The sequence below is a fragment of the Dipodomys merriami genome, unplaced genomic scaffold (assembly GCF_024711535.1).
Source record: "Dipodomys merriami isolate MVZ:Mamm:240054 unplaced genomic scaffold, mDipMer1.0.p SCAF_8, whole genome shotgun sequence".
Taxonomy (NCBI): Eukaryota; Metazoa; Chordata; class Mammalia; order Rodentia; family Heteromyidae; genus Dipodomys; species Dipodomys merriami.
Window position 1 is genome coordinate 38,653,796 of NW_027206401.1, and position 18,871 is coordinate 38,672,666.

The 18,871-nt window shown below is 37.7% G+C and overlaps 1 protein-coding gene across 2 annotated transcripts in view; it reads left to right on the plus strand.

The window, feature by feature from the left end:
• The window catches only part of Sim1 (SIM bHLH transcription factor 1), an 81,327-nt gene extending 66,517 nt beyond the window's left edge, over positions 1-14,810 (plus strand). For both annotated transcript variants that reach the window (XM_070010244.1, XM_070010245.1), the window contains exons 11-12: positions 9,045-9,447; positions 12,107-14,810. In XM_070010244.1, coding sequence (XP_069866345.1) covers positions 9,045-9,447; positions 12,107-12,837 — 1,134 coding nt within the window. In that variant the 3' untranslated portion in view covers positions 12,838-14,810. The remainder of the gene's footprint in view (positions 1-9,044; positions 9,448-12,106) is intronic.
• Positions 14,811-18,871: the final 4,061 nt, after the last annotated feature.

Consider the following 18,871-nt stretch of genomic DNA (forward strand, 5'->3'; position numbering starts at 1 on the left):
CTACTTACATTTTCCCCATAGCTGGGATAACAGGTACATGCCATGACACCTAGTTATTGATTGATATGGAGTCTCTCTAACTTTTGTGCTTGGGCTAGCCTTGAACTTCATTCCTACACTCTTTGCCTGCCTTGGGATTATAGGTTTTTTGAGGACTACAGTTCAGTTATTATTATTTATTATTATTATTATTATTATTATTATTATTATTATTATTATTATTGGTGATACAGTGATTTGAACTCACGGCTTTGTGCTTGTGAGGCAGGAGCTCTACCACTTGAGCCATACCTTCAGCCAAACCTCAGTTTTTTTTTGTCTTTTGGGTCTGGGCCTGGGTTCTGTCCCTCAGCTCTTCAGCTCAAGGCTAGCACTCTACCACTTGAGCCACAGCACCACTTCTGGCTTTTTTTTCTTTTTGCTTAGTGGTGCTGAGGAATCGAACCCTGGGCCTCAGGCATGCAAGGCAAGCGCTCTACCACTGAGCCACCTTCCCAGCCCAGCAAACCCAATTTTTAAAAAGTTGAGTTTGTGTGCTGCTTCTTCATGGGCAGATTCCAAAGATTATCTGCTAGAACACTCCATACTAACATTTTGTCTTCAGACTATCACACTCAGAAGCATGGGTTGTCTTTCTACTCTGAGTGAGTTGGAGATACTAATTTTGGTTACCTGGTCAAGGTTTCTCTATGATATCATTAGTGTTATTTTCTCTGTCAATTAAAACAGTTTTCTGAGGACAACTTTTTAAAACTATAAAACATCACATTCCCTATAAAACTTTCCTCCCTAGATTTACCATCTATGCTAACTTGCACTCACAGAAATCTTCAAACTGATTGCAAAGTACTTTTTTTCTAATTTAAATATTCCACACTTACCAGTTGACAGACACTCTTCTATATAGAAGATTTCTCTTTTCTCCTCCATTTATCAATTTGCTTATTTGTATGAATTCATTGATAACTATTTTGTTTAGTGGATTAAAATTCACAGTTTGCTGTCCTCATTTTCTTGCTTAAAATTTTCCTGTATGCGAGTGAGAATCTCTTCAAGCTGCCTCATGTGTTTTTTGAAGCAACCCCATCATTTTTATTTTGTGAGCACACTTTCCTGTTTTGTGACTTACTGAAATGTTTCAAATCCTCCTTCATCTTCCATACCCCAACCCTGGCATCAGCAATTTCTTTAGGAAGCTCTAGTTCCTTTTAGTGGAAAAGGTTATAAGAAATTAAGGTCTGTATATTAAGTGTGCTTATTAAGTGTCCCTATCATTGCTTCTAGGCTTTTTCAGTAGCAGAATAAATTTATATTTCCACCCGCTATCCTTCTGTCTTCTTTTCCTTTACCTTCCCTCCTTCGGCTTGTTTTCTAGCCTCCTTCTTTGATTTCTTTTCATAAAAGTTAGAACATACATGCATGTTTTACTTGTTCTATTTTTACATGTACAACAGTATATTAGATGTGTGCATTAAAAATGATAATATATTATATATACACACATACACATATAATTTATTATATATTATAAGAATATTTATATCTATATACACACAAATAATTCTCTCATATATGTCTTCCTGTGAAAAACGATAAATGTATATATAGTAAGCTTATTCAACTAACACCTGTATTTGAACATTTAGGTGATTGCTATTTTGCTAATGCAAATGTTGGTATAGTAAACAACCTACGTATGATTATTTACTAATAGTGGAGGTGTATTTTTAGGATGTCTTTTTTAGCAGTGAGAAACTTCTTGGTCAAGGAGTAAATGTTGCTGGTTGCAAGGCATTGCTAGAAATCCTTAAACAAGGGGTATACCAGTTTGCATTCCCACTTAGATATGTGGGGGCACCTGCTACCTGTCCCCATGCCAGGACATTGTCTAGCATTGAAATTGCTGCTAAGCTAATAGCCAAAAAGTCATATCTTAGTGGTTTTTTTAAATTTGCACTATCTTAAGATTTAAATATGCTGTCACGTATTTAGAGGTATTATATTTTTGTGGATAAGCAACTTGTATCTTTGGACATTTTCCCTCCCTCTCTCCCTCCCTCCATCCCTCCCTCACTTCCCCGTCTTTACTTTCCTCCCTCCCTCCTTTCCTTTCTTTCTGAAGTCTCAATTTAGGATTTGGGTTCTTTCCCCAATCCTTATATCTTTGAACATTTCTTATTATGATTTCTTTTGCTTTGTAGTGGTTTCCAAGATTTGAACTGAGAATTGAATTTATTCTATTCTTTTAGTTAAGTTGACTTGGATATTTAATGCTATTAATCCCATAAAGTTGAATATATAGCATTTTCAATGATCATTTTCCAAAAAAACTATAATCTAATTTGAGCAATTTGTGTTTGTGTTTGCTTATTATCTCCAGCTGTTATTTAACACATTTTTTTTTAGGTAGAAGGGTCTTTTTAATTTTTTTGTTTTAAATTTTTATTTTTATTTATTGCTATCAGAGAGCATTCTTTATAATATTCCCACATCATGAAATTTACTAAGGCTTTCTTTGTGGGCTAACATTTGATCAATTTTGAAAACTACCAACAAGTGTTCTTCCTTTTTTTAAAAAAAATTATTGTCGGGCTGGGAAGGTGGCTCAGTGATAGAGTGCTTGCCTTGCATGCCTGAGGCCCTGGGTTTGATTCCTCAGCACCACATAAGCCAAAAGAAAAAAGCCGGAAATAGTGCTGTGGCTCAAGTGGAAGAGCGCTAGCCTTGAGCTGAAGAGCTGAGGGACAGCGCCCAGGCCCAGAGTTCAGGTCCCACAACCGGACCCCCCAAAAAATTAAAGTAATTAATTTTTTCCTGAGACTAAATTAAATATCTTGTTTTCCTAACATTTAATATACCTATGTCAAACTTAATCCCGTTCCATGGAGTGACTGTGTAGGGTAATCTATTTGATTTGACTATTCTCAATGTAATTTAATTCAGTACTTCTAGGGTTTCTTTTATATTGGTAATATGTAAAGTTTGAGATATACCCATATAATTTAATTGTTTTTAAAAACCATATATAGTATTTATTATAGTTTAAACTTCACTTGTCTTAGACTGAGAGTGATGTTACTCTCCAATATATAAAGTATCTTTCTTCATATATATAATACAAGATATAATAATATAAAGTTTCCTCATTTGTTCTTATGTCTCCTATAGTTTCTACTTTATATACATGATATTACTATGTTATTTGATTCATAGATACAGTCATATATTTATAAAGTCAAATAACTCAAGTCATCAACAAATAAATGGATAAACAAAATGCAATATAGATGAAAGCAATTCTGACATTTCTATGCTGCAACATAGATAACCTTGAGGATATTATTCTAGGTGAAGTAAGCCAGTCACAAAAAGACAAATTTTGATTTCTGTACCCTTTGTTTTGTGTATTCGTTTATCTGATTTGAGGAGGGGAAGGAGGTACAAAGGGTGAACTAATTCATCAGTGATGATCACTAGATAGTATATTGGAAACGAGCTATACAACTTGAAGGGGAGGAAAGTTGGGAGGAGAAAATCTGGGAGAATGTGAGGGAGGGGATGACACTGTTCAAAAGGAAATGTACTCACTACCTGACTTATGTAACTGTAACCCCTGTGGATGTCACACTTACAAGAAAATTTTAAAAATCTAAAAAAAAAAGATAAATAATGTATGTTTGTATCTCTACAAGATACCTAGAATAGTTGAATTCATAGAGACAGAAAGTAGAAAAATGGTTTCCAGGGGTCACACGGAGAGGGGAGGGTGATGTTCTTGTTTAATGGGCTCACGATTTAGTTTTCCAAGGTGAAGGGTTCTGGAGCTGGACAGTGGTGATGGTGAACGTACATAATACCACCGTGTACCTAAACGTTTGCCAGATGATAAATCCTAAGGAAACAAAGAGAACCTGGATGTGGGGACAACTGTTATAGATACTGATGCACAGGTATTTTAATAAATGTAGTTTAATTTTTCTGGGATAGGTGTCTGGGATTGCATGTGGCATGTGCACATGTAGGTTTCTAAGATGCAGTAACACTGTCTCTGGAGTGGCTATCTCATCAGCAGTGTCTGAGTATTCTAGTTTCCCTTTGCCAGTTTAGTAGAATCAGTATTTTTAATTTTAGCCAGCCTGAAAGGTGTGCTGTGATATGTCACTGTATTTTTGATGGTTTTAATTTGCATGTCCCTACGTATTGATGTTTTCAAACATCTTTCATGTGATTATTTTCCATCTGGATATCTTTTCCTATTGTATTTTAATTGTAGAGTTTAGGGAGTTCTTTATATGTTCTAGATAATTAGTACCTTGTTAGATATATAGTTTATAAATATTTTCTCCATGTTTGTAGTTTGTTATTCATAATCTGAATAGGTTCTTTTGTAGGATAAGATTTTAAAATTTAAAGTTCAATCTATCATATTTCTATATGCATTGTGCTTTTGTTGTCATTTCAGAACTTTTTACTTTTCCCTAGATTTTGAAGATTTTCTTGTGCTATTTTTAATAAGTATTATAATTTTGCATTTTATACTTAAGTCTGTGATTGTTTAAACTATTTTTTTAAGCAACCACTAATAGATCACATAGGATGAAGTCCACTTGTTTTTTTGCTTATGAATGTCCAGCATCATTGGTTGTGAAATCTAACTTTCCTTCATTAAATTCTCAAAAATAAGTTGAGAATATTTGTGTGGGTCTGATTTTGTAGGCTTCTTTTTTTATCCTGTTCTATCAATCTGTTTCTCCATAAATACCACTCTTTATTTTAGTAGCTATATACTAAATCTTGAAATTATGTACATCGATTTTCTAAGTTTAGTCTCCTCTTGTGTTTAAACAATGTTCTCTTTTTTTATTTAAACAATTCTAATTCCATTTCTTTCTATGTAAACATACATATATCAAACCTTTTATATCTTCTTTATAATCTTTCTGGTATTTTTAATTTCTGTAATTTAATCCTCTGAGATGTTTTCCAGATTTTCTTCAACTTCTTCTATTAAGTTTTCAACCACATCTATTCTTCTTTTTCCAACTTGTGAATAATCATAGCAATGATAATAACAACAGTAATAGTAATTTATTTTTGCTGTGCTGAGTACCAAGCCAATCCTTGTGCATGTGAAGCAAAAGCTTCTGGTTTCAAGTGTGCCACATGTGTGTTTATGTGTGTGTACCTGAAAACACTTTATGAGGTATTTGAATTCAATTTGGAGTGTTACAATTTTTCTTTCATAATTATTTGATAAAATTTTTATTAGCTCGAGGCATTTGCATTTGCATTTTTGTGTTTTCTTTCACCCTGGGTTTCCTATGAAGCTTAATTTTTCATTCTTCCTTAATGCTTCATAGGCTGTGATACTATTATAAGACTACCTTTTCCTATCAGTTTGTAAAATAGGGGCTTGTTTTTTTTTTTTTTTGGTGGATGATGGTGTGGTGAAAGGGGTAAATTAGAATTAGATTAGCCTGTCTTATGCTTTATGTTTTTATGTATCTAATGAATCCCTAAATTTGGGTCTTCCTTCTTTCCCTTCACTGCCATCTCTCTGAGGAACAACTGACTATTTTTCCTCATGTGGAAATGACTCTTTTAAAAAAGGCTGTCACTTTAAATTTTGTACACCTGTGACATCCTTCCCAGTGACTGGCAAACACCAGAGTCTGCCTTGTGTTTATAGTCTGGCATTTAAAATTGCATTTGCCTTTCTGAGAGTGATTTTAAAAAAATTAAATTATTGTTGAAAGAAGTTCTAACAAGAAGTGACTTTTTAAAAAAATCAATGCTTAGTCTATGTACTGAAGTCAACCGCCTTCCTTCTAAGTGTCTTCTGCCTTCCCTTACACTATGGTTACCAGTTCTACATCCAGACGTTCATAGTAACTAATGCTGATCTTTTAATTTTTAAATACATTTTTTCACTTATAAATAACTTGAAGTTAGTCATATTTCCTGCTTTTTGATATTAGTGATGTTGTGAGTCACATGTGATATAATTTGTGCTTCTTGACTCTGTAGTTTGAAAGGAGGGTATGCCATCGCTAGGTTTAAATGACTGTCATCACTTTCTATCTCAAAAGGATAAAATGTCCTCTATATTCTAGAATGTACTACAGACCAAAAGGCATGTGCCTTCATTAACTTGTGTAATAATAGGATAGAAAGGAAAATTGGCATTGTAGTAAAATTATTTATTTATTTAGTTATTCATAAGGCCTGAACTCTGGGCCTAGGTGCTGTCCCTCAGCTCTTCAGCTCAAGGCTAGCACTCTACCACTTGAGCCACAGAGCCATTTCCAGCTTTTTTTTCTGCTTATGTGGTGCTGAGGAATTGAACCCAGGGCCTCATGCATGCAAGGCTAGAGCTCTAGCACTTGAGCCACAGTGCCACTTCTGGCTTTTTCTGCTTATGTGGTGCTGAGGAATCAAACCCAGGGCCTCATGCATGCAAAACAAGCACTCTATCACTGAGCCACCTTCCCAGCCCCATGACTTTCTTTTATTAGGACAATAAAAATTCTTCGACTTGGGTTATAGTTATCAGTATTTATCTATTTAGATACAAAGTCACAGAGCTGGCCTGCAGCTCACTATTAGTGCAGCTTGGCCTCAAATTCAAGAATCTCCTGCATCATCATCCCAAATGCTGGGATTCCAGGTGTGAACCACCTCCTGGCTGTAATTGTCTTCTTCAAATTAGTGGAATGTACAGAGTAGCAAAGAAATCATGTATTTCAATAGCACAAAGACTATCAGAAAATTAGAAAATGTCTAATCAAATTAACATATCATTTTAAAGAGGACACTATGAAACACATAATAATTTACCCAAGATGATCCTGCAGGGTATAGTAGGTATGGGCCTGGAAACAAGTTTGCCTGGCTGTCCATCACTAATACCTCCAACTCTGTTTTAGCACTTGGTAGGTTACTGTCATCATGACATTATTTCCTGTTAAAAGAAATTAAGACTTGAAAGCAGAAATGGCTACAGGGAGGTGAGAAAGACCAGAAGCCTTCTTATGCAGTGTTTATTCACCGTCACGACGTTGCACTTCCTGCATAGATTGGCTGGCTCTCTTCCTCTCTTTAAGTCTTCTCTTTTTCTTCTTCTTCTGTTATTTAATGAACACCTGAAATAGTTTATACTGAGAAATGAAGTTGTCATGTTCTCAAAAGAGTTAACATGCAGTACAACTCATTTTAAAGGAGTGAGGATGGATGGCAGTTTTGAGGATGCACATTGGTTCATGTCCGTAGGTTTTCTTAACTACCGCAACCACAGAACCCACTAAAAGTTGAGATTAAGCTTCTTTGTAGCTCCAAAGCAGTATGAGGTCTAGGTCTCAATGAACCATCAACTTCACTTGAATATCCCAGGGTGGTGTGTTTACTGTTGTCGTTTCTGGGCTATTGACAAGAGGCTTATCTTTTCAACTCTTCTTTCTGTGCTCTTGAATTGCATCTCCTATATAGCAAGGATGCTTTGTGTTGAATTTCCTTTGTGAGTGAAGGGCAGATGTTCTTTGCACTTTCCCCGTGTACACTCAGGAAGGCTTTTCCCTCTCAACAGGGCTCAGAAGTCTTGATTGGGGCACTTCAGAAATAGGCTTGGTTTTTACTTTTAAAAAAACAAGCAGAGAGAGGGCAATTCCTATATTGGAACAGCACGGATGCTCTGTTTCCCCGAGGCAAGTGGCTGGATCGGGGAGGACGCTGCGTAGCACAGGGAGCCCTACTCCTTATGGCCAGTGGCGCCATCCTTACTTCCTTTGGTGTAAGGGAAAGGGTTATCTTGTGGAGAGGCTGGCATTTTGTTTTTCTAATTAAAATATACAGGCTCACATCTGTAATCCCAGCTACTCAGAAGGCTGAGATCTGAGGATCGCACTTCAAAGCCAGCCTGGTAGGAAAGTTCTTGAGAAGCTTGTCTCAAATTAACTACTAACAAGAGAGAGAGCGAGAGCGAGAGAGCGGGAGAGCGGGAGAGCGAGAGAGAGAGCGCGTGGAAATGGCACTGTAATAGAGGATTATACTTGAGCACAAAAACTCAAAGGCAGTGCCCAAGCCTAGAATTCAAGCCCCAAGATCTGCCCTCCCCTCCACAAAAGAGTAAAGAAAAAGAATAAAAAAGTGGAAAGCAAAAGCAAAAAGAAATAAAATATAAGGTTTTTTTGGGGGGGAAAAATTAAAATTAGACCATTTGGGCAATGAGGAAGAACTTGTGTTGAATGTTGGTTCTTTTTCAGACTAACCCTGTTGGCTGGGGCAAATCACTTTCCTTCTCTGAGCTGTAGCTCCCCTATGCATACAAAGGGGAAAGCAAAGTTGTCAGTAATGTGTACCTAGAGGAACTTGCTGGACTAATTCACTGGAGGACTTCATCCAGTTACTGCAACTTCAATGTTCGCTATGTATTATTATTATTATTGTTGTTGTTATTTAATTTTTAACCACTTCTAGGATTTGAACTTAGAGTCTCACATTCTTATCTCACTCTCTTTTGCATTTTTTTGCTTAAAGCTTGTGCTCTACCACTGGAGCCACACTCTACTTCCAGCTTTTTTTTTTTTTTTTTTTTTTTTTTTGCTGGTTAACTGGAGAGATGAATCTTACACCCTCTTTTCCCCTACCCCCCCCCCAACCCCTTGCAGGCCAGCTTTAACCTTGATTCTCAGATCACACCCTCTTGAGTAGCTAGGGTTACAGATTGAGCTACCAAAGTTTGGCTGACTACTACTACTACTACTACTACTACTACTACTACTACTACTACTACTACTACTATCATCATTATTATTAAACTCCTGCTTTCGGCCACCACTAGGATTCTCTATGGAGGCATCATCCGATTTATTAAGCGATTCCACGTTGGTGGCCAGGAGTTGCAGTGACTCTTGTTTTGGCAGTCTCCAGCCAATCTGACTCGAGGGGTGCTATGTGTGGTGGTGGGGGGCACCCAAGGCTGTTTGTGTGTATTTAGCTCATTTATGTATTTTGGCCCTGGCCTTCTCTCCCTCCTCTCCCCGTTTCAGTACTCGGGCTTTCACACGGAGCGATCAGAGTCGGATCACGACAGCCAGTGGGGCGGGAGCCCCCTGACCGACGCGGCGTCCCCGCAGCTGCTGGACCCCGCGGAGCGCGCGGGCTCCCAGCACGACGCGTCGTGCGCCTACCGGCAGTTCTCGGAGCGCAGCTCGCTCTGCTACGGCTTCGCGCTCGACCACTCCCGGCTGGTGGAGGACCGGCACTTCCACACCCAGGCCTGCGAGGGGGGCCGTTGCGAGGCCGGCAGGTACTTCCTGGGGACGCCGCAGGCCGGGAGGGAGCCCTGGTGGGGCTCCCGGGCAGCCCTGCCCCTGACCAAGGCCTCCCCGGAAAGCCGAGAAGCCTACGAGAACAGTATGCCGCACATCGCCTCGGTGCACAGGATCCAGGGTAAGAGCGGTCGGGACTCCTGCGGCCCCCAGCGCGGGAGGTGGGTTCCCGGGCCAGGTGCCGTGAGTACATCGGGGTCTGGAGTGGCCCGCCCCAGGGGGCCTCTCCTTCTGCACTCCCTTGGAATGTTAAAAAAAAACCAAGGCCACTCTGGCTGAGTGTGTTCATTTGGGTCATAGTGGCAGAACCTGTGACAAGTGAGATCAACAAGTTTCTCATCTTAAAAAAATAAGGAAAATGTGCTGGGCACCGGTGGCTCAGGCCTGAAATCCTAGCTGCTCAGGAGGCTGAGAGCCCAGGTTCTAAGGGAAGTCAGAGACTCTTCATCTCCAAATTAACAACCGAAGAGATGCAAGTGGAGGTGTAAAGTGGTAAAGTGCTAGCCTTGAACAAAGCAGTCAGGAACAGCGTCCAGCCAGGCACTGAGTTCAAGTCCCAGTATCAGCACAAAACCAAAATCATGAAAAGTAGAAATCAAAGTCAATTTTTTCCTATCGAACTTGCCATCTCTATATATGTATGTGTGTATGTGTGTACATCTGCATATATGCATATAGGTCCATTTAAATGCATGCACGTGTATGCATGCATGCATGCATGTATGTATGTATGTATTTCTGTGTGCCAGGACTCAAAGGTGGAGGTGAATAGCGGTTCACTGAGTTATAGCAGGGTTTATTGCAGTGAGGCACTATTGATAGATTGGTGAGGTCAGTCACTGATGCCATAGTCTTCTGCCTCTCTGGCATTTAGTACCCAGATCCATTAACTGCCCCACCCACTGTCCCTCCGCATGATGAAAACCACAGTGGCCTGCAGTAAGGATGGAGGACATTTAGTAACCACAGAGATTTTCACCTTAGGATTATTATACAGCCTTTGCAACACATGGAAATGGGCCCTGAAGTTAAGGCTTTGATCACTGGAAATGCTTTTCTTTGTTCATTTCAAAGTAAGCTGGAGAATCCACCCTGTGCATTTCAAGCTTGGGTCCAGGCGGTTCTTTGAAACCCTCACTGTTTCATTAAAAGTCAGTCAGTGGCACATTTGATATGTAGGCCGGCAATGACTCTCCTCGTCTTTATCCATTGATAAAGCCACAGATGCCACCCAGACACTAATGGCCTTCTAGGAATAATTTTAATTTGTTTCCATTCTTGCTTTTTTAGTATTCAGCTTTTATTTTGAGTAAACAGGCTGTTCTGAATCAAGGAACATTTCAGTAGTCTAGTAATGAAGAGCAAAGGGCAATTGCTTGTCAAATGAAGAAGGGCAAGGGAAATCCTGGCTTCATCTACCTGGTCTGTAAGAAAATATTAGAAATAAAAATGAAAGAAAGAGGAAAGGGAAGCAAGCAGTGATGGCGTGATCCACAGCAACTCTGCTGCATTAGGAAGTTTTCAGTTTTTGTATGTCTCTGCTTGATTGTTTTCCTTGCTTTTTACATTGATATCAGACTGCCTTGGAATATATTTTGGATGCATTATGTATCCATTTTATTTATATTATGTTTCTCTCCTTGGTTCAGAGCAAGTTATTCAAATTATTAGTATTTACTTACTCTTTTTTTTCTCATGCCAGTCCTGGGGCTTGAACTCAGGGCCCTGGCACTGTTGCTAAGCTTTATTACTCAAGAGTAGTACTCTCCCACTTGAGCCACAGCTCTACTTCTGGCTTTTTGGTAAATACTTGGAGATAAGAGTCTCAGAGACTTTCTTTCCCAGACTGGCTTTGGACCATGATTCTCAGATCTCTGCCTTCTGAGTAGTTAGAATTATAGGTGTGAGCCACCGACACTCGGCTAATATTTACTTATTCTTCATATTGCTTCAGAAGCCATCTGAGATATCAGAGTTCCTATAAAATGACCTTGGAAGTTGGAATGCTTACCCTGTCCTTTAATAAAGTAGTGTTATATTTTGATTGGGACAAAATATATCTGTATCTATCCATCAATACACACACACACACACACACACACACACACACACACACATATGTAAAAGATATATTTTAACCCGTGACTAGTTGAAAGTTAAGATTAAGGGCTTTTATATAACCCTTGTTTAGATTCATTGAATGACATTAACATTTTCAGTGATTTATTTTATGTAGTATAGAAAAAAAAGGTTCAGTCTGTGCTATTGTCTTTTTCAAGCTTAACTGAAAGCATTTTCCAGGCATCACTCTAACCAACACCGCTCTCAAGAATACCATAAACCAATTTCTATGTCCTTCTTTCCTTCCTTCCTTCCTTCCTTCCTTCCTTCCTTCCTTCCTTCCTTCCTTACTTTTTGGAAGCTGGAAAGATCCAATAAAATGCAAAGAGAGAGGTGGAAACATTCCTAATTTGCCATTTGGCATTCACAACCCACAATAAGGCTATGGTCTAAAAATGTTTTTATAAATCTTATCTGTACTTAATGTCCACCAACTTTATGTGAACTCAACACAAGTTCCAGAGCAATAAAGCAACTATTCTGGCACGTAGGTGTGTGTCTAACTTAAGTTTTATGTTAAAAAAATTAAAAGTGTATGATATACTTTAACAGGAAAAGAAATGTGTGTGTGTATGTATGTGTGTGCGTGCATACATGCATGCATGCACATGTACATGAATTTTTTAAACAACTTACTTTTTACATTTTCTGATTTCCAGGACGAGGTCATTGGGATGAAGATAGTGTGGTTAGTTCCCCAGACCCAGGGTCAGCCAGTGAATCTGGTGAGAGATACCGCACGGAGCAGTATCAAAGCAGCCCACAGGAACCAAGCAAAATTGAAACTCTGATCAGAGCTACCCAACAAATGATTAAAGAAGAAGAGAACAGATTGCAGCTCCGAAAAGTTCCCCCAGACCAACTGGCTTCCATAAACGGAGCTGGGAAAAAACACTCACTCTGTTTTGCAAACTACCCACAGCCCCCAGCAACAGGTGAAGTCTGCCATAGCTCCACCCTTGCCAACACATCACCCTGCGACCACATCCAGCAGAGAGAGGGAAAGATGCTGAGTCCCCATGAAAATGACTATGACAACAGTCCCACCGCACTGTCTCGGATAAGTAGCCCCAATTCCGATCGCATTTCAAAATCCAGTTTGATCCTAGCTAAAGACTATCTGCATGCAGATATGTCTCCTCATCAGACAGGAGGAGACCATTCTGCTGTCTCTCCAAACTGCTTTGGCTCCCACCGGCAGTATTTCGATAAGCATGCTTACACATTAACTGGATATGCCCTGGAGCACTTATATGACAGTGAAACCATCAGAAACTATTCGTTGGGCTGTAATGGCTCCCACTTTGATGTAACTTCCCATCTGAGGATGCAGCCAGACCCAGCACAAGGACACAAAGGAACATCTGTTATAATAACCAATGGAAGCTGATGTTTTTCTAAAATGTTTTGTTCTTCAAGGGTCTCTGAAACATATTTATAGTTTAATGTCCCATTACCAGCACTTACTACACCACAGATTGTCAAGAGAGGGTAATTTAAGTTCCTGGGTATATGACATGTGTTCCCATGAAATCAAAGAAGAAAACATAGCACTAGCATTCAGGGTTATATACAGATAATGGAGATAAAGTGACTACATAAATAGCCCATCCAATTATATGGGAACTAGAATCGATATGTATTTGAACTGAAAAATACTCATGTAAATCAAGGAAGCATATATGCCACATGGAAGGGCTGAAGAATGGCAATGTTGTATTGTAATGATCCCTTTAAATTCCTACAGACAGATTACTCACTCTTCACAAATCCTATGTGCACTTTACATGCAGAAATAGAGACTATATGCCAGAAACACACCTAACCATGCAGAAATAGAGAACATATATGATAAACACACCAGACCTGGGCACCTTTCCCTAACTTTACTATATGAAACTTCTTAAACAAAATGTCCCTGCTCAAAATAACTAAGGAAGAAAGAGATACATCTCATAAATTGACTTCTTCTTTGTGGTTTCAAACCAGTCATCTCATTTGGTTCAGGCATAAATTAAGGAAATGGTCTGGCTGTGGTACAAGAATGTGCTTTCACCTGCAATCCATTATAAGCAATCAGAAAGTGGTGTATTTTCACCTTACTTTTTGAGATAGACAAGGGCCAGAATTGCACTGTCATAGGAGTAAGGGGTTTTCTAAGTAGCAGCATTGAGATGGTAGGAAACACATCCGAAGTGTGGTGTGCTCAGCTGAAAGTAGTTTAATGAAGACGGCAAGGCCAGGGTCAGAGAAGGACAAAATGCTATCTCGAAACAATTGATGGCTCAGAATTAAGCAAGCAACATGTTTGGGGGCTTGCTGATAAACCAACCAAGTAGAAAATTCAAACCAAATTCCCTAAGAAATTAAAAAAGGCTGCTAAGTATAGAAATAATGAAGGCAAACCTGTGAAGTGTGTGATATGACAGCTGGGCAAGTGTTTGAAAACATTTCAAAGCACAGATGTGCCATAGTAAAGGAGAGGGGCTAAGATAAAAGCAGATAAGCAAGTGGTTAAGGGGGTGAGAGGAGTATTCTGATGGAAATAATAAGCAGGGTTTCTTTATTGTTTGTTAACAATGAAAACAAAAAAATTTTGCTTTTTATATGTGTGCTATATAGCAGAAAGACTAATGAAACTACATGCCAAGATCTCTGGGTTCTGGTTCTGGTTCTGACTCTGCATGTGAATGATTCTTGTGATCTCAGATGTGTCAATGGCATGTCTGGGTCACAGATCTCTGTACTGAAAGGCAGATCTAATGGTCAACAGCTCTGTGGTTCATTGGTGCAGCAGAATCGGAGTTGGGAGCTACTTAACTCTGCAATGAGTTGTCAAGACCAGTTGTCCTGATTTTGCCAGGACATGCAAAGATCTTCATGGTTTGTAGCTTAAGCAGGTACTTGGGCTCTTTTAGGAAGGTATAGTAACACTTAAACTTCTCTTAGAATCAAACAAAGTATAGATGGTAGAAATTCATAAGGGGAAGGGAGAATAGAATTCATTTAATGCACTATTCTCTAGTAATCAAAGTGAAGTGACACAATTGATCAGAGAAGCCTCATAGAAAATATTTTGTAGGAGTCTCATGTCTGAAACTTTTGCCATATTCAAGGAGAGGAATGTACTAGAAGAACGTGACTTACCATTTTGAAAACAGAACATGACATTGGACACTCAGGGATTAATACTATATTTTCCTCATTTAATACAATTATTTGGAAGTCTAGATTGTTGATAATCTGTATGATAATAATTTGAGAGTTGAATACTGGGTTTTTGTACAGGAGAAAAGATGTTACATAGAATTAATCATTTGTGTAACAGCAACATTTGTCAATATAAATGCTAAAAGAAATAAGAAAGGGAGTAATCATATCTACATTAAAAATGTTTCAAATACAATAAAAGTCAATTTTGAGTTAATTTCTAAACAAAGACTAGTAAGTACTTTTAAGACAACTATTTGTATTGAACCTCCAAAACATTTAAAATAGACTGATCAATTTGCAATGTGAAATAAGATTTTAAGAATGCTAAAGGTTTTGCAGAATTCTATAGACAAATGTTTCAAAACATGAGTGTCTGACAAAGGAAAGGAAATTTGTGCAGCTGTTTTCTACTTATAGAAAAATTTCCACCAAATTTGTCAAGAACAAATACTGGAAAAGAAATGGGAACAGGAAACAAAGTAAAGGAACTGCTATTAAAGAAAAGTCTGTCACTAAAGTAATTCCAGTGGCTTTTTATATGTAGGCTAATTAATGGGAGGAATAAATTATGGATTCTACAGATAGGGGCTCATCAGGAGAATAATGTTTCTTAGGATAGATGACAGTTTTGCTCTCTCTCTCTCCTCTTTCTCTCTGCCTCTCTCTGTCTCTGTCTCTCTTTCTCCTTTCTGTCTCTCTTTCTCCTTTCTTTCTTTCTTTCTTTCTTTCTTTCTTTCTTTCTTTCTTTCTTTCTTTCTTTCTTTCTTTCTTTCTTTCTTTCTTTCTCTTTCTCTCTTTCTCTGTCCATCTCTCCCTCCCTCCCTCTCCCTCTTTCTTTCTTTCTTTCTCTCTTTTCTTTCTTTTTTCTTTCTTTCTTTCAGCTGATCCTGGGGCTTGAACTACAGGGCTTGGGTGCTCTCTCTGAGCTTTATTTGTTCAAAGCTGGTGGTCCTACCACTTGAGCACAACTCCACTTCTAGGTTTTTGATTGACTGGAGATAATAGTCTTACAAACTTTCTTGCCCAGCCTGACTTTGTACTGTGATCCTCAGATTTCAGCCTCTGAAGAAGCTAGGGTTACAGGAATGAGCCATCAGTGCCTAGCTAGTGGCTACTTTTTTTTTTTTTTTAAATCAGTCCTGGGGCTTGAACTCAGGGCCTGGGCACTGTCCCTGAGCTTCTTTTGCTCAAGGCTAGCTCTCTACCACTTGAGCCATAATGCTTCTTTTGGCCTTTTCCATTTATGTGGTACTGAGGAACTGAACCCAGGATTTCATACATGCTAGGCAAGCACTCTACTACTAAGCCACATTTCCAACCCATAACCATTATTTTTAAAGGGAGGGAAAATTACCTAAATTACATCTTGGCTAAGGATTTTGATAGATTGACTTAGTTTCAAGTAAAGACCATTTTCTTAATTTGCTGAGTGTCAATAATTTTGTAGCAGCAATTTCATTTCATTACATATAATGCCTTCTAGTTTACCTTTTCTTTTTGGAAAAAGGCATTATTTTGAAAATGATCCAAAATAAACTGACATTTTTATGACAAGGTGACTTCTTCCTAATCACGTAGATGTGTAAAAATCTGTTTATAATCTGCACTATTTTATTCTGTGCAGGAACATACTTCCTCACAAGGAAGGTATTATTTGTGTCTTTTAAAGATATGGGATATAAATAAATACGTTCTCAATAACTTAATTGGTGAAAATCAAACTAAACTTGGTTTTAGTTTAATCCATCACTTTCATAACTTTGCTCAAGTTCTGAAAACTATGAAACTTGATTGAAATAGAGCAAAGGATGCTTTTTAAAAAATCACCTTGGGGTTTCATAGAAACATATTATATCCCATTATACTGATGCAATGTGTAATAATTCATTAGATATTACAAAACTCATGCTTTCTAGGATGAATATCTTTATTGCTCATTTTCCCTGCTTGAGCCAATTTAAAAATTTGGATGACCAAAGAAGTAAATGAATATGTCTCCCATCTTTCTTGGTAAAATGGTTAAAATTATTATGGATGTATTATTTTAAATACATCATAGTATGGTCACAGTCACTCCAGGTCAAACATAGATGTGTTTCTGCTCCACCATTCCGTTGAGATAATATGATGAGTATAATGTGCTAGCTTTCTAAACTAATTTCTTAGTATAAGGCTATTTGACAATGCTGATGTGACACTCACAATGAGACAGGATGCAATAAATGATTTGCCTTCAGTGTTTATACAGAAAAACCACTTATTATTTCCTGATTATATTTTATAGGGCCAGAATATTTCCACTGAGGACTGTTCTTAATTCTATCTACACCCTGCTGCCACATGCTGCCTCTGGGCAGAGAATCCCACTTAAAATGTACTTTAATGGCATCTTCCAGAGAGGGATAATATGTTCCACTTTTCTTTCTGTTTTAAGTTGAAGGATGAGGATCAATGCTAATACAAGATCATTTGGAAAACATGCATAGCTATCTTAAAATAACATGAAAGACTGCTCCCCACTCAAGATCTAGACCAAATAAATTTGATAGAGGAATACAGCTAGAGAGACACTCTGAATATGGATTTGCTATTTTGTAGCCCAACTGCCCTCTCTTTTTCAAGAGCAGGGCATTACCAAGATACTAGGTGTAATGTATAAGTATGGAGTAGTTGGGAGTAACTAAGTAAATGCTGACATTTGGAAAATTGAGTATTTGGCCATTTGGGAGTCCATCACCTTGTTTATCGGAATCAATGCTTTAATACAGTCCTTTGATTTACTAAGTTTGAGTGGCCAGATTGGACACCCTAACTTGACCCAAATCATAGTATAGATATTCATCTTGTTTTCTGAATGACTGGATAAAGAGCATAAACCTTGTGATCCTCCAATTAAGTGATGTAACTTGTAAATGTCAAGTTTTTGTGAATAGGCATTTAAATCTAAGCAACATCTATTGGCTAGTTCTTTCTTTGAAACATACTGTGAATAAAACATTCTAAATCTTAAAACAAGTGATCGAACAGCTATGGACATATGCAAAAATATCATACATAGAGGATGTTCTTTGGGGGAAATTTTTGTGTAGTGCTCATTTCTTGTGCACAAGGGTTGTACGGGTAGTGTTTAAGTAAAAAATGAGATTGTACTCATTTCCAAATAGGTGTTTTTTCAGAGTTCTTTCTCTAAGACTGCAGAAGCTACACACACACACACACACACACACACACAGAGTATGATTTTTGTATCATCTTGGGGATTTATAGAATGTGCTATATCCAATTTTATATATACATCTATATATATTATAGTTCACACAAGAAATTCTAATTGATAACTTTAAACCAGACCTTTGTAGTTTAATTTATTGCAATTTTGCTGCATGGGACTTTGCATTGCTTCACAAACTTGGATGGGAAGAGTTTGTTCTGGGACACATTTAATAACTGTTAAATTTATACCCAACAATCTTGATGTGTTTACATTTTGAAAGAAATGAAATTGGTGTGGAAAAATTTTTAGAAGTACTGTAATTTTTTTCTGTTTTGTTTCTCCAAAGGGAAATATTTCAAAAAATAAAACATATGAGTAGGCGTTTCAAAAGGGAAAAGATAAAATATTTAGTTTGTTTTTTGACTGCCATGCTATAAAAGGGATTATATTTGTGAGAAAATATACTGATTGCCAATATTCCAATAACCACCTTGCAATGTATAGTTTTTAGTGATATTGTAGTATACAGTTGTAATTTGAACTTTTACTTTGGAATGTAAAGTAGAAAATATTAGCTATGTCAATGATATCTTGCAAAGTGTTCCCCTTTATAATTATTTATATTGTAAATAGCTTTCTGAAGTAAATTTGAAGTTAATGTGCATAAAATGTATTTATTATGTGAGGAATTTTTGGTTCAAAATATAGTTACCAATATGCAGTTTGAGTCTGAATTGTTCATTGAAAGGAAAATATCTAGAGCAAAAAAAATACAAAAAAAGCACAAAAAGCAGAGCCTTGTACTATAAAAAAAAATAAGGACCATTTGAACGCTAGAGTATGCTGGAATGGATAACCCCAATGCAATACATGCACAAACATGAACACACATAATGCACATAAGAATTAAGAATAGAAGTGTACACATATACATAATAACGATTAAGTAACAGGTCTGTTTCATATTAGACACTGGAGGGTGGTTTCTCACTGTTTC